The sequence below is a fragment of the Somniosus microcephalus genome, chromosome 25 (assembly GCF_052327205.1).
Source record: "Somniosus microcephalus isolate GS21.2 chromosome 25, FLI_Smic_1.0, whole genome shotgun sequence".
In the NCBI taxonomy this organism is placed as follows: Eukaryota; Metazoa; Chordata; class Chondrichthyes; order Squaliformes; family Somniosidae; genus Somniosus; species Somniosus microcephalus.
The window spans coordinates 4,303,842-4,326,019 of record NC_141011.1 but is presented as its reverse complement, the minus strand read 5'-3'; the positions used below and the strand labels follow the sequence as shown (position 1 = coordinate 4,326,019).

The window sequence follows — 22,178 nt, the reverse complement described above, 5'->3', positions numbered from 1 at the left end:
TCCGTTGTGTACCTGGCTCATGACCCCGCTCCGCGCGCCCAGGACCCCTGCTGAAGAGGCATACAACGAGAGCCATCAAGCGACCAGGAACATCATCGAACAAACAATCGCCGTCCTAAAGCAACGGTTCCGCTGCCTGGATCGTTCCGGCGGAGCCCTGCAGTATTCTCCGGAGCGAGTCTCCCATTTCGTGGTCGTTTGCTGCATGCTGCACAACCTGACTATCCGCAGGACTCAGGCACTGCCACCACAGATTGGAGCACCACCTCAGGAGGAGGAGCAGGAGGAGGAGGACCAGCACAGGAGGGAGGCACAAAGTCCAAGGGCCGCCCGTCGGCGGCTTATTGAACGTAGGTTCTAGGCCCCCTCTCAGGGAATGGCTTGTGCCAATGAAAGAAGATGAATGGAGCCGCTCCGCAAGCCCTCAGCTGGTCAAGGCAACAAAGACATCAAAGTTCAAACATGGACAATCTGAATAAAGAAAATTGTTTATTTCACAAACTCTGTGCCCTTCCCGCATGACAAACAACAACAGAAAAACCCTCCAAAAAACAGTCAGACACATAACTGGCTCCCACAACCTGGAGAGGATGATCAAAACAGTGAAACAAAAATGACCGTGATCCTCAGCCTTCATAAAAAACAAACATAACATTTTCGGCCTTCATAAAAACCAAACACAACATCCTCGGCCTTCATAACAAACAAACACAACTGCCCACACATTCTACTTTTTGCCCGCGAGGGCGATGCCTTCCGCATCTTTGTGTGGCCCCTGGCCGCCCTGCTGCTCCTCCTCAGTGTGAGCCCAGTGGCTGCAGCAAGGCTGGGGGAAGGCTCCTGAGGGGCACATGGCGTGACGGCAGATGCCCTTGAGGGTCGGCCTGCACGAGCTCTGGCCCTCGAGGGGCCGGCTGGTGACTGCTGCAACTGTGGCAGGGCGGCATCAGTCTGTCCAGCAGCTCGTGGCAGCTGCACTGGTGGAGTGGCAGTGGCGGCTGCAGGAATGGGGGCAAGCTGGCTGATCGCAGGCGCTCGCTGGTCGCCTGATACAGTGGCACTCGCCCGGGCCAGCACTGCAGCATGCGCAGCAATCTGCTGAAGGACAGACCGCTGTGCTGCTGCAGCGCGGCGGGTGCCCTGGCGATGCCTGCCTGACGCAGCGAGTGTGGCAGCAGTTAGTGCCCGTGTTGCCCTGGTCTGTGACCGCATGAGACCAGCCAGTGGCTGGACGGCACGACTGAGCATTTGGATACTAGCTGCCTGTGCTGCCCCGAATTCCTGCAGACTCCTGGCCTGTGCTGCCCCGAATTCCTGCAGACTCCTGGCCTGTGCTGCCCCGAATTCCTGGACACTCTTAGCCAGTGACTCTATGGAGTCAGGCATCCGTGCCACTACCACCATGAGCTCAGTGTGCCTATGCTCAGAGTCGACGGCCATCTCCTCTAGGAGGCACACCTCCTCTGCGCTGACCGTCGCAGGACTGGAAGCCGCACTCACCCTCTGGGGAGAAGGCCGCCGAGCTTCCCCACCCCTCCCGTGTTGCTGCAGGCCGCTGGGCCCCGGAACTTGACTCTCCTCCGACCCTTCCCCCAGGCTCCCCTCCAGGGAAGCCATGTCCCCTACATCGCCATGGGCTGGCGTGGCTGAGGGTGCCACTGATGGGCCGGCTTCCTCTTCCTCCTCCTCCTCTTCCGAGGGGCTGACACTGGCAGCTTGAGGGACCTCATCCTCACCTGGTGAGTCACCATCTGAAAGCAGGAAGGCACAAGAGTAGCTTTAGAGTGAGGACAGGGCATCAGAGAGGGAGGCATGAGTGGTGCCATTCACCGCATTGGTCGGACAGTGGCAAAGGATGTTGATCTGATGCGCAAGTGGAAAGAGGGAGGTCCAAAAGGTGATGTCCTTACCATTGGTGCCCAGAACAGGGTCGGCATCTCCAGTGGCAACGGGGCCAATCACCCGGACTCCCATAATGCGCTCCATGCGCTGGTCGAGGTCGGTGAGCTCTTGGAGCTGAGGTCGGCCTCCCCCGGTCGCAAGCTGGCTACGCTTGTTATTAGCCAGCTTGGCCTGCAAGAGAAAGGACGGCCTCTAAGTACGGTGTGTAGCCCTGATCTTGTCTGCACTGCCTCCCATGGTCGAATAGCTTGGACAGTGTGTAAAGTGCTGAATGTGCAATTGATGTTCATGCCAGTCCCATAGCTGCTGGATGAGGGCTGGCCATTAGGGCTTTGAGGTCCCTTTGCCCATAATGTGAGGTGCACATGCAAGGATGAGGAGGACACTGGAAAGGGTACTCACCCTGACAATCTGAGTGAGGTCGTTGAACTTCTTCCTGCATTGTACAGGATTCCTGGCAACCATGCTGTTGGATGTCACCCTGTTGGAGACATCCCTCCAGGCTTTGCGGTAGACGCTGGCCAGCGGCTTCTTGCCACTGTCAGGAAACAAAACATGGCATCTTCGCTCCACTGAGCTAACCAGCAGCCTCAGGTCACCTTCGCTGAAGCTCTGCGCTCTCTCCCGGGCCTTCTGCATCGTCCTGGGCGGTAAAGAGTTGCAGCAGCAGTGCTCAGGCCTAGGTGGAGGGCTGCAGTGTCCAGGGCGTTGCAGGCAAACAAATCGACCCTTCCCCCTTTAAGAGCTGGCCGGGGCCAGCGTGTCTGCCGTCAATCAAAAAATCACCACACCTGCGCTGCGCCTGGCCTCGGCGGTATCACTCAGCACCGCCGGCTTAGCGCCTAAAGATAGTCATGCATCGCCAGTTTTAGCGCAGCAGCAACCTCTTAGGGCGATGCTACTGAATATTGGTGAAGTGGCCTCGACTTTGCGCCGGGCGCAAACTTCAGCGGCCGCCCGGCTTTACCGCCCCAAAAGTGGCTACACTGAATTTCTAGGCCATTGAGTCCATAAATGGACCAGCAAAGTCGATATGTACCCTTTGCCATGGAGATGAGGGCCACTCCCATTGATGTAGAGGGGCTTATGGTGGGGCGTTTTGGACCTTCTGGCATCCTAGACAGCTCTTGGTCATTTCTTCGATGTCTCCATCGATACCTGGCCACCACACAAATGCTCTGGCTAAGTTCTTCATTTTCACTCCACCCAGATGCCCCTCGTGAAGCTCCTTTAGCACTCTATCCTTAAGTTTGGGTGGAATCACCACTCTGGATCCACACATCAAGGTTCCTCGGCACACTGACAGCTGTTCTCTTCTTTGCGAGAATGCTGGCAACAGTGGTTCGCCATGTGCTGGCCATCCCTTCACCGTTAAATCGTAGACTCGTGAGTCGGGTCATTTCGCGTTTCCTTTTCAATGGTAGAATTTGTCACCGGTAGACATTCCACTATGGTCGAGTGGAACGTCTCCACTGCGTCCACTGTAGGCGCCTCTTCCACCGTTGGCAACGGTAGGCGCGATAACCCATCAGCATTCCCATGCTGTTTTGTTCCTTTGTATTCTATGTTATATTGGTGTGCCCCTAGGAAAAGGGACCACCTCTGTAGCCTTTGCGTTGGCATAATGGGAACGTCCTTTTTAGGGTTGAATATGGAGACGAGGGGTTGATGGTCAGTCAACAAGGTAAATTTTTGTCCGTGTAGGTAATGGTTGAATTTCTTCACCCCCCACACCAGGCTGAGTGCCTCCCTGTCGATCTGGGCATAGTTACGCTCAGCTGAGTTCAATGAGCGTGACGCAAAAGCTATCGGCCGCTCCGAGCCATCAGGGAATATATGCGATAATACCGCTCCCACGCCGTAAGGGGATGCATCGCACGCCAGTCTGATTGGCAGTGATGGGTTGTAATGAGCCAACACTACCCTGGACGTAATCAAGCCTTTGCATTTCTGGAAAGCACGTTTACAGTTTTCGCTCCATTTCCAAACTACTCCCATTTGTAGCAGTGCGTTAAGAGGTGCAGAACCGTCGACAAGTTCGGTAAAAATTTATGATAGTAATTTACTAAACACAGGAATGACCTTAATTGTGAGACATTTTCAGGTGCTGGGGCCTTTACGACCGCTTCAATTTTTTCAGGTGACTTATGCAACCCTTCTTCGTTAATGACATGGCCACAATATGATATTTATTTCTGGAAAAATTCGCACTTGGGGCGATTTGCTCATAGGCCCCGTTCTCTCAGCCTTGTGAGCACCTGCTCCAAGTTGGCAAGGTGCTCGTTGTCGTTTTCTCCTGTTACAAGGATGTCGTCTAGGTAGCATTGAGTCCCCGGAATCCCTTGCAGGACTTGCTCCATAGCTCTTTGCCAGATAGCCGGAGCTGATGCTACTCCGAAAACCAGTCGATTGTACTGGTACAGGCCTTTGTGTGTGTTTATCGTGAGATACTTTTTAGAGGCCTCCTCAACCTCCATCTGTAGATATGCCTGTGCTAAGTCAATTTTGGTGAAACGTTTCCCTCCGGATAGTGAGGCGAAAATATCTTCTATCCTCGGAAGGATACTGTACCGTGTGAAGAACCGGGTTTACCGTCACCTTGAAGTCTCCACAGATGCGAACTTTTCTCTGTTCTTCAGATTTATCATTATTCAACATTTTCTTCATGACCGGGACGATGGGTGTTGCCCACTCACTCCAATCTACCTTGGCTAACACGCCTGCTTTTTCCAAATTCTCCAGCTCTGCCTCGACGGCTGGATGAATTGCGTATGGCACCGGCCTTGCCTTAAAAAACTTGGGAATTGCCGCATCTTCCACTTTTATTGAGGCAGTGGCGCCTTTCAGGGTTCCTAGTTCCTGTTGAAACACTTCTTTGGCGTTAGCCAAGATTTCTTTTAATCGTCCAGGTATGACGTCATCATCGTTTTTTTTCTTACTGGTCACCGTCAGTGTCTGAATGGAGTGCCAGTCTAAACATATCTTTCTGATCCATTCACGTCCCAACAACGGTGGACCACCATCTTGCAGAACGTATAAATACAACTTCTGTATTTCCTTGCCGTTGTATACAACAGGCACCCTTATTTTCCCTCTGGGGTATACTTTCTGCCCTGTATATGTCTCACGATAATGGATGTGTCTTTCAAAGGTATATGCGGAAATAGCCGCTCGTAATCCCGTCGACTCATGATGGTTAGAGCTGATCCTGTATCTAGCTCCATTTTGACTGGGGACCCCGCTATCGTGAGGGTAACCCAAATGGTCTGGTAATCTTCTTTGGCAAGTACATTATGTAATTTGAGACAGCTTAATCTCTTGTTTCCGGAGTCGCTATCGTTCTTCTGGTCTTCGGAGCTACTGTCCATCATCATTTGTACCTTTCTGTACTTTTCCTTATTGACCTTTTTACTGTCAGCGGATTTCTTTCCAGATCTGCATACACGTGCAATGTGTCCCATCTTTCCGCATTGCCTGCATGCTTTGTCCTTGAACCAGCAGTCCTTCTGGTCATGGGTGGATCTGCCGCAGCAATAACATCTCTCGAAACCCCGTGTCATTTCATGGGTGCCGAAGTCCTGTGGCTTTTGCTGTATCGCTGCAGCTCCTCTTGCTGCTGCTTCATATGATACAGCCACACTGAAAGCCTTGTCCAGTGTCAAATCTTTCTCAGAAAGTAGTCTTTTCTGTGTTCCTTCGCTGAGGAGACTGCAGATGAATTTGTCTCGTAGAGAATCTGCCAGTCCTGCCCCGAATTGGCAGTGCTTTGACAGCTTTCGTAATTCGGTGAGGTAATCAGCGTTACTTTCATTCTTGTGCTGATTCCTCCTGAAGAATTTGAATCGTTCCGCTATCAGCAGCGGTGTTGGGTTTAAGTGCTCCTGTAAGGTATCAACAATCTCCTTAAAATTCTTGTCCATCGGTTTGGCTGGAGTGATCAAGTTTCGTAACAGCCCGTATGTCCTGGCGCCCATCAGATTTAGAAGTACCGATGCTTTTTTATCATCCGCTACTTCATTCGCCTTGCAATATACCTCCACTCTTTCCACATATGTGGTCCAATCTTCTATATCACTATCGAAAGCAATAATATTGCCAGTCTTCGGCATCTTGAAAATCTAAACTGGCGCTTCCCGCGCTTTTCCTCCGTCCCCGATGGATCAAAATGGCGCCTCCCGCGCTTTTCATTCTTCCCCGCTGAGTTAATATGGTGCCTCCCGCGCTTTCCCACCGCTGCCGCTGCTGCCAATGCTGTTCTCCGCGGTTTCCGTTGCGACCTGCAGCTTTTCGCGGTATTTCTATTTTTTTTAATATATATCTTCAATAGTTTCTCCGTTACTTGGAGAACCGTTCCCGACGTGGAGCGGTCCCTCTGGGACTTTCCCCTCCCTCTGCTCGGTCTGAACGCCGACCTGCTTTGCAGCACCGGCCGTGCCCTGAGTGCTCCACCCTCTCTCTCTCTCTGCTTCTGCTTCCCGACTCGCTGCCCGGCCCCATTACAGAGCCACCCGATCGAGCTCTGGCCGCAGCCCCAGGAAGGATCAGTGCACTACCTGCCACCAGCCCGTTTAGCTGGTGAAACCACAGTTTTTTGTGTTTTTTCTTGCTTCTGGCTTCGACCTTCGTCTGAGGAAATGATCTCCTTGAGGTGCTGCCAAATTGCAGGTAAGTTCGTTTCTAACTCGTCGCCACTGTTAGGTCCATGTGTTAATGGAGACACGGAATGCAGGAGCTGATTTAACAAGTGTTTACTGAACAAAGTCTGGAGGTGAACTAACTACACAAGACGCTACACAGGCTTATATGCCCGAGTGGTTACTACCGGTACTACAGTATACAGGGGCTTCAAAAACATAGTTCCTCTTAAAGGTACATACACTACACACCCCGCCCGTTATACACCCTGCCTGTTATACACCCCACCCGTTATACACCCCGCCTGTTATACACCCGCCCCTTACACAATCGCCCGTTATGCACCCCGCCCATTATACACCCGCCTGTTATACAACTGCCCATTATACACTCCGTCCGTTATACACCCGCCCATTATACACTCCGTCCATTATACACCCGCCAATTATACACCCCGCCCGTTATACACCTGCCCATTATACACCCGCCCATTATACTTCCTGCCCGTTATTATACCTGCCCGTTATAATACCCGTCCGTTATACACCCCCATTATACACCTGCTCGTTATACACCTGCCCGTTATATACCCGCCCGTTATACGCCCGCCCGTTTTAAACCCGCCCGTTATACACCCGCCCATTAGACACTCCGTCCGTTATACACCCGCCCATTATACACCCCGCCCGTTATACACCCCACTCATTATACACCCGCCCATTATACACCCGCCCATTATACACCCGCACGTTATACACCCACCCATAATACACCCGCCCGCTATGCACCCGCCCATTACACACCCACCCGTTATACACACCACCCGTTAACCACACCGCCCATTATACACACCACCCATTAAACACCCCGCCCGTTATACACCCCACCTGTTATACACCTGCCCAGTATACACCCCGCCCCTTATACAATCGCCCGTTATGCACCCCGCCCGTTATACGCCCGCCTGTTATACAACTGCCCATTATACACTCCGTCCGTTATACACCCGCCCATTATACACTCTGTCCGTTATACACCCACCCCTTATACACCCGCCCATTATACTTCCTACCCGTTATAATACCTGCCCGTTATAATACTCGTCCGTTATACACCCGGCCATTATACAACTGCTCGTTATACACCTGCCCGTTATACACCCGCCTGTTATACACCCGCCCCTTTTACACGCACCCGTTATACACCCACCCATTATACACACACCCATTATACACCCTGCCTGTTATACACCCGCCCGTCATACACCCCGCCCGCTTTACACCCCGCCCGTTATACACACGCCCGTTATACACCCCGCCCATTATACACCCGCCCGTTATACACCCTGCCCGTTATACACCCGCCTGTTATACACCCCGCCTGTTATACACCCACCCATTATACACCCGCCTGTTATACACCCCACCCTTTATACACCCCACCCGTTATACACCTGCCTGTTAGACACCCGCACGTTATACACCCGCCCGTTATACACCCGCCCCTTATACACTCTGTCCGCTATACATCCTCCCATTATATACTCCGTCCGTTATAAGCCCGCCCATTATACACCCCGCCCATTTTACACCCGCCCCTTATACAATCGCCCGTTATGCATCCCACCCGTTATACACCCCGTCTGTTATAAACCCGCCCGTAATACACCCCGCTCGCTTTACACCCACCTGTTATACACCCGCCTGTTATACACCCGCCCCTTTTACACCTGCCCGTTATACACCCACCCATTATACACCCGCCCGTTATACACCCCACTCGCTTTACACCCACCCATTATACACCCGCCCGTAATACACCCCGCCCGTTATACACCCGCCCGTTATACACCCCGCCCATTAAACACCCCGCACTTTATACACCCGCCCATTATACACCCCGCCTGTTATACACCCGTCTGTTATACACCCCGCCCGTTATACACCTGCCCGTTACACCCCAGCCCGTTATACACCCACCCATTATACACCTGCCCGTTATACACCCGCCTATTATACCCCAGCCCGTTATACATCGCCCGTTATACACCTGCCCATTATACACCCCGCCCGCTATACACCCACCCATTATACACCTGCCCGTTATACACCCGCCTATTATACCCCAGCCCGTTATACACCCGCCCGTTATACACCTGCCCGTTATACACCCGCCCGTTATACCCCAGCCCGTTATACACCCACCTTTTCTACACAGCACCTCCCCAATTTACTCCATGCTTCATTTTCATTTCCCTAAGTTTCAGTAGACCGCGGTATCAGGCCTGGTGGAAAATGGGCAGCTGATTCGCTAGGACCCATTTTTGCTGCTGCACACGATGCCATACATCCCTCATATATCTCCAACTCCTTTCAATCCTTTTCTGCCCAGTCTGCACATTAAGATTTTTACAGGAGGAGTTCCCTTCATTATAAGCGATATCTCCACAAACCACAACCTGCTATAAATAATGAGAATATCCGTTTTGAAAATATTCCACTCTAATTATATAAATAGAACATTACCAACAGATCAAAGACAGGATTTAAGAGGCAATTTCTTTCCCAGAGGGGGTAGATCCAGACTCTGTGCAATGGTGTAAATCGGTTGATTGTGCATGGACGGCCCATTTTACCTCGCTCCCATTGAACTCAATTGAAATAAACATAAGGAGCAATGTAAACGGGGCGGTCCATTCGCTATCACCCCTTTCACACCATCGCACCAAGTCAAGATCTACCCCAGAGAGTGGTGAGAATGTGGAACTCACTGCCACATGGGGTGATTGGAGCAGACAGCACTGATGCATTTAATGGGAGACTTGACGTATATATGAGGGAGAAGAGAATCGAGGGGTATGGGTGGGAAGAGGTAACTAGAGCAATGCCTCGATTTTATAATTCTCATCCTGGTTTTCAAATCCCTCCATGGCCTCGCCCCTCCTTATCTCTGTAACCTCCTCCATTGCCACAACCCCCCCTGAGATATCTGCGCTCCTCTAATTCTGCCCTCTTGAGCATCCCTGGTTTTCATTGCCCTACCATTGGCGGCCGTGCCTTCTGTTGCCAAGGCCCTCAGACCTGGAATTCTCTCCCTAAACCTCTCTACCTCTCTTTCCTCCTTTAAGATGCTCTTTAAAACCTCCCTCTTTGACCAACCAGCCCTAATATCTCATTATGTGGCTGGGTATCAAATTTTGTTTGATAACACTCCTGTGAAGCGCTTTGGGGCGTTTTACTACGTTAAAGGCGCTATATAAATACAACTTGTTGTGGTATGGAAGGAGTTTCCTGCGGCGTTTACACTCCGGCTTAGATCTGATGGACAGAATGGCCTGTTTCTGTCCGATAATTTCTGTCATTCTCTGTATGTAACTAAACGTGTAAGAAAAACAACCTGACAGTTTTCCCCGAGTAACAAATACTCCTGATTAATGTCCATGTGCTGTGACAAGGAACAGGATCGAACAAGGTCAGTTTTAGGAATAAATGCTACAGACTCTCCTCTGGGCTCTCGGTCAAAAATACCCGCCAGGCCGCCTCAAACCTGCAACAAACAGGCTTCGGATCCGGAGCGGAAGAGGCGGGGGCTGATCTGTGGCAACCGGTATATTGTGAAGGAGTGAGCAGCAGCGACAGACTGGGACCAAAGGTGCCTGTCCCTCCTCTCGCCGCTCCTCCCTCGGCCCCAGTCTCCCGTTAACTTTTCATCAGCACAAACAGGGCTTCAGCATCACAGCTTCCGAGGCGGACACTCCACAGAGTAAGTTCAATGTGAATTGCCCACGCACATAGCCCGAAACATTTTAATTCCATGGCTCCATTTACCCGCCAGACTGAGAAATTGGGACCTCCCGCAAAGCCCTCTTCCCTGACCCTCCCTTTAAACGCCAGTCACTTGGCCACTGACGTGGTTTTGCGGGACAGGGTTTTTAGTTCAGGACTCCGGCACTATTTTGCAGTTTTTTCCCGGCTGGCTGTGCCTTTCCCTTGGGCTTCACCCACCGTTTTCCAACAAACACTGCACAGGAGCCTGCCCAACAGCTTGGGCTCAGAGGCAGTCTGTTACTGCACCGGGGCAAAACATGCCTCTCACTGTCACTTTCTAACTGCTCCCCCAGTTCAGCGCTGTCGATGAATCCATCCTTCGCTCCTTTTCAAAGTGGACAGGATTGCCTTATTTGTCAGCATTCAGCAGACGCTGTGTGGAGCTGGAGTTGGAGGGAGCTGAGTTGGTGCAATTTAAAACTGGAGCAAAGGAGAAACTGAGAGAATGGTCAGAAAAAAAACCCAAGCTCGCTTTACAAATGGCAAAAAATCCCCACAAACTATTTCACCACAAACACCCAAAACCGTCCTCCAGCGGCAGCACGCTTTTCTCATGTATTTTGTAGCACTGGGAAAAATTAAAATAAAACCTGACTTTTCAAGGCCGGCTGATTGTGTTCTTAGATAAAGGTTGTTGAAGACGCTGTAAGATTGTTGTATGAGGCAGCCCACAAACTGATACAAACAGGGGCTGGGGGCAATCGGTGTGTGTACAGGGAACAGCTTCACCTGTCTCCCTGAAGGGGACCAGGCAACGAATGTTGCTAAAGGAAACTTGTCGGATCTGATTCCATCGACTGGTTTTCTTCCAATTCGAGGGTCAAGTTTCTAAAACACCGCTCTTTCTGTATCTGAAAGGGTTCTGCTGCACTTTAGCTAGCTGGAGTGGGGATCTGTAAATGGTTGTAAATGAATGCTGGGTTCTAGCCCAGTGTCAGTCAGGTTGACAGTTAATGTGGACACCTTCGTGGAGCCGATGAGTAAAGTTTAAATGATTGCTGTTTAAATACCAATGAAGCGGTGAGTAAGGGCATTAGACAATCGCTCATAAACTAACATTTCAGAACAAGCACTGGAGCAATCGAATAATCCTTACACCCAGAAACAGGGGGAAGAGGGCCAGTGAAATATATTCGCTTTGTCCAGTTGTTGCGGAAACTCAATTCCACCTGATCTGGGATTAAATCGTGTCACCTGTAAATAACTGTCTCGCACTTCTGTTCAAAAATTGAATTGGCCTTTTGTAATGCGGCATAAGGGAAATAAAGCGAATTTATTGCTATTTAAATGAGTCCCGAAGCGAGGATGAACCTCAGTCCCATCAGGGAACTGCCGGGGCTGAGCTGTCGATGAACGAAGATTTCATTAACACTCTGTGAAGTGTGCGGACCCGCTCTGTATGCCTTACTAAACAACTCTTAAGTGTTTGTTGAAAGTATTTCCTTATTTGGACATTTACTGTAACCCGGCCCAGTGACCCGCAACGTTAGCCGGTCCCCTTCACTCAGATACTGACTTGCAGAGGAGATTTACTAGAATGGTTCCAGGAATGCGGGACTTCAGTTATGTGGAGAGACTGGAGAAGCTGGGGTCGTTCTCCTTAGAGCAGAGAGGGTTAAGAGGAGATTTAATAGTCAAGTTCAAAATCATGAAGGGTTTGGATAGAGTAAATAAAGAGAAACTGTTTCCACTGGTGAAGGGTCGGTAACCAGAGGGCACAGATTTAAGGAAATTGGCAAAAGAATCTGAGGAGAAATTAGGATTATGATCGGGAACGCGCTGCTTGAAAGGGCGGTGGAAACAGATTCAATAATAACTTTCAAAAGAGAATTGGATAAATACTTGAAGGGGGAAAATGCAGGGCTGTGGGGAAAGAGCAGGGAGCGGGACTCTGGAGAACTTTCTCAGAGCCGGCACAGGCACAATGGGCCGAATGGCCTCATTCTGTGCGGTATCATTCTATGATTCTGTGTATTTCTATCAGTTCCTGTTTTTATTCCAGATTTCTAGTATTTAAAATCTTTCTTTTCACAGCCCTGGGTTGAGAATCCATGCGTTGTTTGTGCAGTCCTGTAACTGGCTGGTGTGATGCTTCATGCGGCGGGGCTGCACAAACTAAGGAGCATTTGCGGTTTGCGTTTCCTTATTCGCTCAAGTGTAATCTAATGACCATTTGCAGCAATTGCACTAAGATAATTACAGGATATATAATGATGACTTAAAGTAATTCGATCTCCCCCAGTACTGCCGGCTCCGTTGTTAGTTAATTGTTTCATGTATTAAACCTGGTAATTTAGTCTTTGTTTATATTTGAAAGTGGGAATGTTCCCATTCATACACATCCCTTTATGTGACGGGTAATCTGCTATAATTGCAGTTTTTCTGTAATTTGTTGATTGCCCATTTATGTATTTGAGTTAAAATGCACCGCTGAAAGTTCCAAGAAATCCAATCCTCAGTATTTGAAACGGAATAGATTCCAGTAAATACATCGCCGTCCAGTGGGCGCTGAACCCCCTCCTGGTAACGTGTGGGAAACAGAGGGCCAATCGCTTGCATAATTCAAGCTAGTCATCCGCCAAATTCATCTTAAATTCTACTTTTATACGGGTTTGATTGGAACGTGTTGGTGCAAAAGAGAGTTGCGAGGTTTAAATAGTGCGAGATGTAAACTCGGGTTTTCACACCCTGCCCACAGATAAATGAGTTAGAATTTGAACATCAGTGCGGCGCGCTGTTGGAGCGCTTTCTGGGCGAACTTTTCGAGGTTTAGTGAGGTTCCGTATCGATGTCAAGCAGCTTGGGCTACTGTACCAATTAAAGTATCACTGGGATTAATGTAACAGTCACACAGGGGAAGGGTACACCAGATTCACACAATGTCCCCACACACATGCAACCGTGAGCTCAAGTGCCAAATGGATTCTTGCAGTCGGAAATAAAAAGTTTAAACATTGTTCTCCCACTTATTTTTTAAAAAGTGTGAAAATAAACGAATGTACAAGATGTTCAAAATTGACAAAATCTGATCAGGCGCTAACTGTTCCATTCGCCCGTTGTGTTGTGACATATAAACGTCTATTCGTGTCCAGGATATCGAAATTTAGGTTATCAACTGTGTCCCTTTTCAATCACAATTTAGAATATTTATATTGTTCAATTTGAGAACGATCTGTGCTGAGGAGAGTTTAGAATTTGCATTTATTAAACTGCAGGTAACTGACTGTATGTGAAGCGCTATCTTGAGATATGTTAAGGCGCTAGATAAATATACGTCTCTTTTTTTTCTTTACTTAATTTAAAAAAAATCATTCGCTGAATTCAGTGAGGAAATTCGGCGTTTACCATCAACGTTGCGCCTTTTATTCCAACGTATCTCACTGGGGGCACAAGGAGCAAACCTGCAGGGTGTGAGACTGGGTCCCGACCCACCTCCGCCAGCCCCTCGCCTTCCAGGGAGCTGGGAATCCACAACTAGGTGAAGTGATACGGCCCAGATTGTTCGGCCTAACACCAGAAACAACCCTCGCCTTCCTGAGAGAAGTGGCTTTTGAAAGAAAGAAAGACTTGCATTTATATAGCGCCTTTCACGACCACCGGACGCCTCAAAGCGCTTTACAGCCAATGAAGTAGTTTTGGAGTGTAGTCTTTAGGGGGGGGGGGGGGAGGAGGAATAAAATAAGATAACAGCAAAAGTCAGCGGATGCTGGAAATCTGAAATAAAAACAGAAAATGCTGGGAACACGCAGCAGGTCAGCCAGCTTCTGTAGCGAGAGAAACAGGGTCAACGAAAGGTCAGCGACCTGAAACATGAACTTTGTTTCTCTCTCCACCGATACTGCCCGACCTGCTGAGTGTTTCCAGCATGTTCTGTGTATCTATAATCAAATAAGATACTATCCTTAAAAGTAAAAGTGTAATTCGCACAGAGGTAACTGGGGCAGGGTACAAGGCACCTGGAGATCAGAGACAGGGAGAGAAACGGGGCAGCAAGAGGGTGGCGAGAAATAGAAGACAAGTCAGAAAAGGCTCTTTCCAAAACTCCTTCAGGAAAGCAGGCGATGTGAGGAGCGGCCTGGGTTTTATGAATTAACGGGACAGCAGAGCGAAACTGCGCGAAATCTCCACACTCCAGGAGCGCGGCTCCAACCGAAGATCGATTAACAAGTGCTGCCCGGAGCAGACCCGCGGATTTGTTGGCTGCCGCAAGGTGTGTCGCTTTATTTCCATTTCACTTCTGAAAAAAAGTTCGCTGTGTCTGGTCTGAAAAGGCTGCTGGAGGTGCAGCTCTCGGCCTGTGTGCTGTTAAACTACAGGAGGCGATGTGCTGGCCATTAGAATAAATATTCCACGTTAAAAGCTTACCTGTCCCAGCAGTGAAGGTTCAATATACAAGGGAGAGCTTCGAACACCCGCCAGACACGGACAGGTATCTGAAGTTACAATTACTGTGCTTATTAAAATTGCTTTACAACTGTAAGAGAACTAACAACTATTCGAGAAGATCGTGTAGAACGAATGTTAGTAAAGATGTGTAAACTCTTAGTCTGACTTTAATGGCTTTTAAAAGGCGGGTTGTCAGTGTAGGTTGCTCAGTGAGGTAGTGACATTAGCGAGTCGATGTGTCTAAACCAACTCCCTCGCGTTTAATTAGACCCTTTCGGCTGAAAGGCGCCTTGGCAACTTCCCCCACAAATCTCCATCAGTCCCAACTCTTGGCTAAAGTTCCCAACACAACTACAGTTCCAGTGATCAAAATAAAACATTCGCCATGTTTTGCTAACTTGTAAAATTTTAAAAAAACGTCGGTGAACAGTTCAGAGAGCAGATGAAAGGTTTTTTTAAAGATACAAGCCGGCCCGAGGACATGACATCAATCTGTCGGGTTTGAATTGAGAATAAGGGCAAGAATAGATCATCTTACTTCTGATCTAACTCGGATTGTCCAGCTAATCCGATTAGACAAGTAATGAGACATGAACTGTGTATATTTGTGTGTATATGTATATCATAGAATCATAAATTTCTATAATTCTAATATATATACATATATGCATACACATATATATACACACACACCCATATATACACATATACATACACACATATATTCGCATAAATACATACACACCCATGCGTATATATAAATATCATTTATATCAATAGTACTTTAAATAGATTTTATGTTTCTGTCTGTACTCCTCTGAGCTCCTGTTTCACGTGGCTGAATCCATGCACAGCTGGTCCTTGCTGTCCCCACACACCGCACAGTCTGCAGCGTGAGCTCCCATGGCACACAACTAACCCTAACCCTAACAGTAAAGCGCACTCCACATCAGTCTGACACTGTATCAAAACAAAAGCTGATCGCTCTGATGTCTGGGGGGGTACCGGTGCACCCTGTCCAGTGACACACACACACAGACACACTCACACACAGACACAGGTACAGTCAGTAACACCTCCCGCCCTGCATTCTGATTACCCCCACTGCCACATCTCCACGCACCAGGCCCCTATTATAGAACAAATTAAACTTCTGCAGATTTTATAGGAAAACAGATTTTAAAAAAAAATGAGATAAGGGCTGTTGTCCTCTTAAATCATGGATCCGGTGATATTACCCTATCCGCTTTACATTATGATGAGCAAATCCCAGTTGCATGATGCTGTCGCCGGCTGTGTCCTCTTACCTTCATTCGGTGGAAAGTAGATGCAGTGTGATCTACAGAACATATTCCACAAGAAGAGCCAGAGCCAGCGTCCCATAGCCATGGCTGCTGCTGCCAGTCCCTGTGCTAGCCCTGTGTACAAACACTCAAACACTGGCAGCATCTGACCAGCGCTCAATACACTTTAAACTGCAGCACACACCACGGGGGGCGGGACTTGGGCGCTGCAGCCGTCTGTCAAACCCACTCGCCAATCACACCCGCAGGATGCATCGCGGCACCCAATGGGAGACCGGGAAATCAAATCTCGCTGTCCAATCAGGCATGTCGAGTCTAACTCGGCTGAATTTCCAGGCGCATCAGATGACAGGGTGAAATGGAGCCTGTGCTGTGAGTCAGGACAGGGCATTCCAGCCTCCTAAGAACTAAATATCAAAAACCCAAGTGCACGGTTTAAACAGACTTCACATGGAATAATACTCTCACAGATGATCTCTGAAACCAGTGTCCTTTTGGGAGCCGTCCTATTGAAGATTAACTGGCACTAGTGTCGGGGGAAAGTCAGAACTTTCTGGACATGGAGTCGATGTTAATATCACAATCTGCCAAAAAACACAGAACGCGTACTGTAATCCGGTTAAATGGGAACCGGTCCGGATATGTTGGTTCATGTTTATCACGACTTTTTTTTAATCACAGGTACTGATCATCTCGTAAAGCGAAAACATTAACTTATCCCACAACTCCTCGAAGAATGTTTTATTTAACATTTCAGTTCTACTTTCATTCTGTTTGTCAATGTATTGTGTTTATATCCAATGACACATCCTTGTGGGAATAATCAAGGGGAATGCTTTAAAACTTAAATGTATTTCTTCACTGACTTATTGAAACCACTAAACATGTCTGAGTGCCTGGTAACGGTGGGCTCTGGACCTTTCCCGCTCTGCCAGTCTCTATTCTCGATGTTCACACTGTGCTATCTTGACAAGGGCATTTTTAACATCAATTTTGTATTTAAGGAAACGCAGTTGCTTTTTCAAGGTGTGCGCTCGGACTGACCATTCCCTCCAGCCACTGGCCACAGCTGGACAGATGTGGTTTCAATACAAACTTCCCCTTTCTTTATCACACGTTCCTTCGGCTGTTTTACCTGGGCCGTTACTGTGAGCGGGAGAGCAGGCAAGCTATTTAATCTAAAACAAAGGCTGAGCAGGTGAGAATTAGAATACAATTTAACTGCAAGGGGCACATCTTCCAGCGCAAAGTTGAGACGAATAATCCCGGGTTACTTTGAGTGAGATTCCTATTGTCGCTCACGGCCAATGTCTGCTGGGATTCCCAGCCCGGGCCCTGCGTGCCACCGCGTCGCTGCACTGCCGAGGAGACACGCGATGGTTATTTGGGGGCCATTCTCCCGTCTCCGTGCTCCACGCATCAGCGCACTCTGCCAAACAGCACACAAGCAAGCAGCCGCCACAAACCTCCAGCCAAGACAAACCAACCTGCCTCCCGACACCTTGATCGCTTTATAATATTCTCAAGAAACGCCGTTCTCTGACAAGTTGCCTACAAATGATCTATAAAATAATGTCCAGAGTCAGCGTTGTGGTCCCCCCCCCCCTGCTCAAAGCGGAGGCGGGGCACCCGCACCTGGCTAAGCCTCACTAACGCCATTTAAAGGGCCGTGAATCAATTTAAAGAGGCAATTTAATTGCAGTGATCTTTCTGAACGGGCTCGGTCTCGGGATTCATCGCGATGCGATTATATAATTGAAGATGGATCAACCACAAATAATTGGTGAAATTTAATCTTGAAGCCGTATTTCTCACCAGTCCTCAGCCGCCTAGGAAGCGCACTCAGGAATAATACAATATATGCTTTTTACATATTACAATAAAACAGGAGTTTCCCCCCCTGCTAATTTAAACAAATTTTAAACAAATTAAAACTGCTAATTATTGAATGCAAGCGCCCAGCAAGTTAGAGGACGGAAGGCCCGCGGTTTGGGGCTGGGATGTGTTAGTGTCACTGGTTACTCTCCACTTAAGAGTCTCGGTTGTGTACATTTCTGGTGCGGTTGTCAATATTCCCCTGTAAATGACGCTGGTTTTATCCTCGCTATAAATTCTGCAGAATTTAACGAAGGCTCCATCTTCCACTCCGAAACTAAACGCTCTCAGTCCAGAATATTTACCACCAACTTATTTCGGGGAGGGAGCGGAATGGTAAAAACAAACTTTTTGTTTTTATTCAGTCAAAAGAGTTAACCGCGAACTGATGATGTTTTTGGTTGCGTCGGCAAAGCACAACGTTACTGGGCTCCTGACAATGTCCAACTCCGCTCCCGCTGAATAATTCATCGCCTCCTCTTCGTTACCAGCAACAATGCTGACAGGTAGATCGCCACAACTGAACACCGGTACCAGCAAACTCCAAACAATTATTTCTAACTTGCATTAAAAGAAAAAAGCTGAATTCTGAACTTGAGAAAGGCGAACAGCATTGGTACCCAGCTGAAAGTTTAAAGCTACAATACCCATTGAATACAGAGCCTTCGAGCGCTGTGTACTCCAGCGACCCACAGTCACATTCCTAATAATGTTGTTTTAATTCATTGTGATGTGGGCATTGTTGGCAAGGACAGCATTTATTGCCCATCCCTAGTTGCCCTGAGTTGAGGAGCTTGCTAGGCCACGTCAGGGTGCAGTTAAGAGCCAACCGTGTTGATAAAGGGTTTGACCCGAAACGTTGACTCTAATTTCTCTCCACGGATGTTGCCTGGCCTGCTGAGTTTCCCCAGCATTTTCTGTTGTTATTTGGTGTGGGTGTGGGACGAGTCCTATCGGCCCAGACCGGGTAAGGAAGGTCAGGTTTCCTTCCCTAAAGGGCAGCGGTGAACCAGTTGTTTTTTTTAAGGACAATCAGACAGCTTCATGATCACTTTTACTGAGACCAGCTTTTTTATTTTTCAGATTTAAAAAAAACTGATTTCAAATTCTCAAGTCAGTCGAGGTTTTTTTTTAAATAGAAGGCTGCACCGATCCTGAGTAAAAATGCCTGAGAAAAATGCCTGATTATCTCCAGCATTTTCAGTTTTTATTTCAGATTTCCAAGTATCTTGCTTTCGTGTGGCTGCAAAAATCATTTGTGTGTCTTTGAAATAAATGCCGCTGTGAGAAGTCGCTTGTTGAAGTGATTGTTTCAGTGATGAGGGGGCTGTTTCTGGTCAGGAGAGTGGGGACAGTGCAGAGAGACTTGCAAATGGAACTCTTCTCACCCTCCGTTAACAGACACTTTCACGGGACCCAGAGCACAGCCTCTTCGAAGCAGAATTCTTTCCAACACCTACTTCCGGTCGGAGCAGAAACACACGTGCAGTGTAAAGCCAAGGGCAACAGTTCACCATTTCCAATAAAGCGATTCATTCCTCCTGGAGTTTATTGCCCCTAATGAAGATACAGAGCGCCCCCTTTGGGATCCGGCCGAGACTGCAGCGCCACCGCAAACAAACCCTTTGCAAACCCAACGCCAGATTAAAGACTTTAAATGACAATTACAGACTCTGACACGCTCATATCCTCCATCAGTTACTCTCCCAAACAGGTTCAGTATTTAGATCATTTATCCTGGCATTGTATGAAAATAACTAAATGTCAGTTTCTTTTAAAGAGGGATAGTTTTTAAATTAAGTTTGTTAGGGGGTGAAAGAGTGCCTTTAATTCGCTTTTATCCATGTTTCTCCGCGAGCTCCTAGCTCGGCAAACTCCAAATACAACCAGTTTCGCCGAGCTTGCTGTGTGCTATTTTTCATAAACGTGGAAGGGTTAGGATCGAGGGGGTGGGATTAAATCAGCCTAGAAATAGGCTGGATGGTAATTAGAAGCCAGGGAAGATCGCACCAGATGGGCCGAGTTCAGAATCAATAGCAGGAATAAAATCTCAACGACTGAAATGTAACTGCTTCACTGAAATGGGAGCGAGTTCAGCGAGCGCCTCCTTCCTCATTTTGGCAAGTGGCAAAGTTAGTGGTGGAAATGGAAGTTTGGAGACGGATTCGGGTTGAAAGGGCTGCGGGAAAAAAATATGCCCAACCGACTGCCCCCTTCTCCCAGCTCAGCTCCCAGCTCCCAGCACCAGCCACAGGCCCAGGTATGTGGGTACTGACTGCAGCAATGGTCTGACCTAAACACTCGTCAGAAATCCTTGGTATCCGAGATCGGGAAAGCACGTAATCCTAACCAAAGGGGCGAGGGGTATGATGACCTCGAGGTATTTTCATTTACCAGGTTTGTGCGCAGGGCCCGCTCCAAGCCTGCTTTGGTGGGACAGTTGCATTAGTTGCTAAACACAAACGAGGTAAAACGCTGAAAAATCGTGCCAAGCTGTTAATTGCAGCAGGCAGCCCAGCCCCAGACTCCAGTATCTCACTGCATTTCACACTTCATCTCGAGCCATCCTTTGTCTCTTAACCTGTCCCATTACCATCTCCTCTCGCCTTGAATATCTCTTAATGTCTCTTAACCTCTCCTGCCTTCTATCGTATCACAGACCTTCCCTTTTGTTCTTTCACCACCGCCCCCCCCCATTTCCCAGCTCCTACACTTGCTTAAAAATCTGTTCCCTTTCCTGCTTTTTTCCAGTTCTGACGAAAGGTCATCGACCTGAAACGTTAACTCTGTTTCTCTCTTCACAGATGCTGCCTGACCTGCTGAGTATCTCCAGCATTTTTTGTTTTTATTTAAGATTTCCAGCATCTGCAGTATTTTCTTTTTGTCTCACTGTATCCTGTTGTTCTGGAGCAGGCTGTCTATAAGCTTACCAGGTATATGTTCTTGCAGGAAAGTCTTTAAACTTCATTTACCTCTGTTCAACATTTTTTAATGAGAATAAATCTGTTTTATATCTGATAAACCATGTTTGGATAATTCAGCCCAGATAATTGTCTAATGTTTGACTCACTGTCGACTTTATATAGAACGTGGGGAAGTTGCACACCCACTGTAACTGGGGAGCTGAGGGTGGTGAGGAGGGAGCTGGTATGAATTTGTCAGACATCACATATGGGCACAGCAACCCCATGAATGGACACCCTCTCCGGTAACAATCGTAGGTGTCCTATCTTGTCAAACTGCGACACAACTCAGAGATATCAAACTGTGTGTTACATCTGATGAGTGGGCTAGTGCCAGCTTCTACAGTATGTATTGCGTTTGTAACATTCAGTTACTGCCAGCTACCCTGCATCAGAAAGCGCGACAATAATAACAGCAGCGATTACTGCAACTTCCTAAATAGGGAGGCATTAAACACTGAACAGAAAATACAATAAAACACACAACAAACTAACATTATAGGACAGAGAAACACCAAAGAACAGACCAATTTTATCTAAATATACTAACACAGTAAATCACAGATCACAGAATCACAGAAACCCCACAGTGCAGATAGAGGCCATTTCGGCCCATCGAGCCTGCACCGACACATATCCCACCCGATCCCCGTAACCCCTGCACCGACACATATCCCACCCTATCCCCGTAACCCCACGTATTTAATCCCCCTAACACTAAGGGTCAATTTATCATAGCCAATCAACCTAACCCGCACATCTTTGGACTGTGGGAGGAAACCGGAGCACCCGGAGCAAACCCACGCAAACACGGGGAGAATGTGCAAACTCCGCACAGACAGTCGCCCGAGGTCGGATTCGAACCCGGGTCCCTGGCGCTGTGAGGCAACAGTGCTAACCACTATGCCACCGTGTAAATGAACAATAACAAATAAGGAAATTGAAACCATTGAAGACAGATGCTTCAAAGAGCTGGCTCTCCAAATTTGAAACCAACATGTGCCTGACAGATAAGGATGAGCACCAATATACACAACTTTCGATAAAGATTTACTTTCTGAAAAGGGAATGGCCCAATTATAGTGATTTCTAAGATTAAAAATTCGCCAATATACAATGTAATTTATGGTCACACTGTTGAAATTCCTGAACTATTTATTTACAGCAGACCTTATCTCTCCAATGTGTATACATTATCTTCAATACTCACTTTTATATTGGCTCCAGATAACTCTTATGACATCTAGTTAAACTAAAATGTTAATTATAGGCTTTATTTTCTGAGC

General features: G+C 48.0%; 1 protein-coding gene across 2 annotated transcripts in view; it reads right to left on the bottom strand.

The window, feature by feature from the left end:
* epha8 (eph receptor A8) overlaps positions 1 to 16,194 on the bottom strand; it is a 782,627-nt gene extending 766,433 nt beyond the window's left edge. For both annotated transcript variants that reach the window (XM_085966785.1, XM_085966786.1), the window contains exon 1: positions 16,058 to 16,194. In XM_085966785.1, coding sequence (XP_085822911.1) covers positions 16,058 to 16,139 — 82 coding nt within the window. In that variant the 5' untranslated portion in view covers positions 16,140 to 16,194. The remainder of the gene's footprint in view (positions 1 to 16,057) is intronic.
* Positions 16,195 to 22,178: the final 5,984 nt, after the last annotated feature.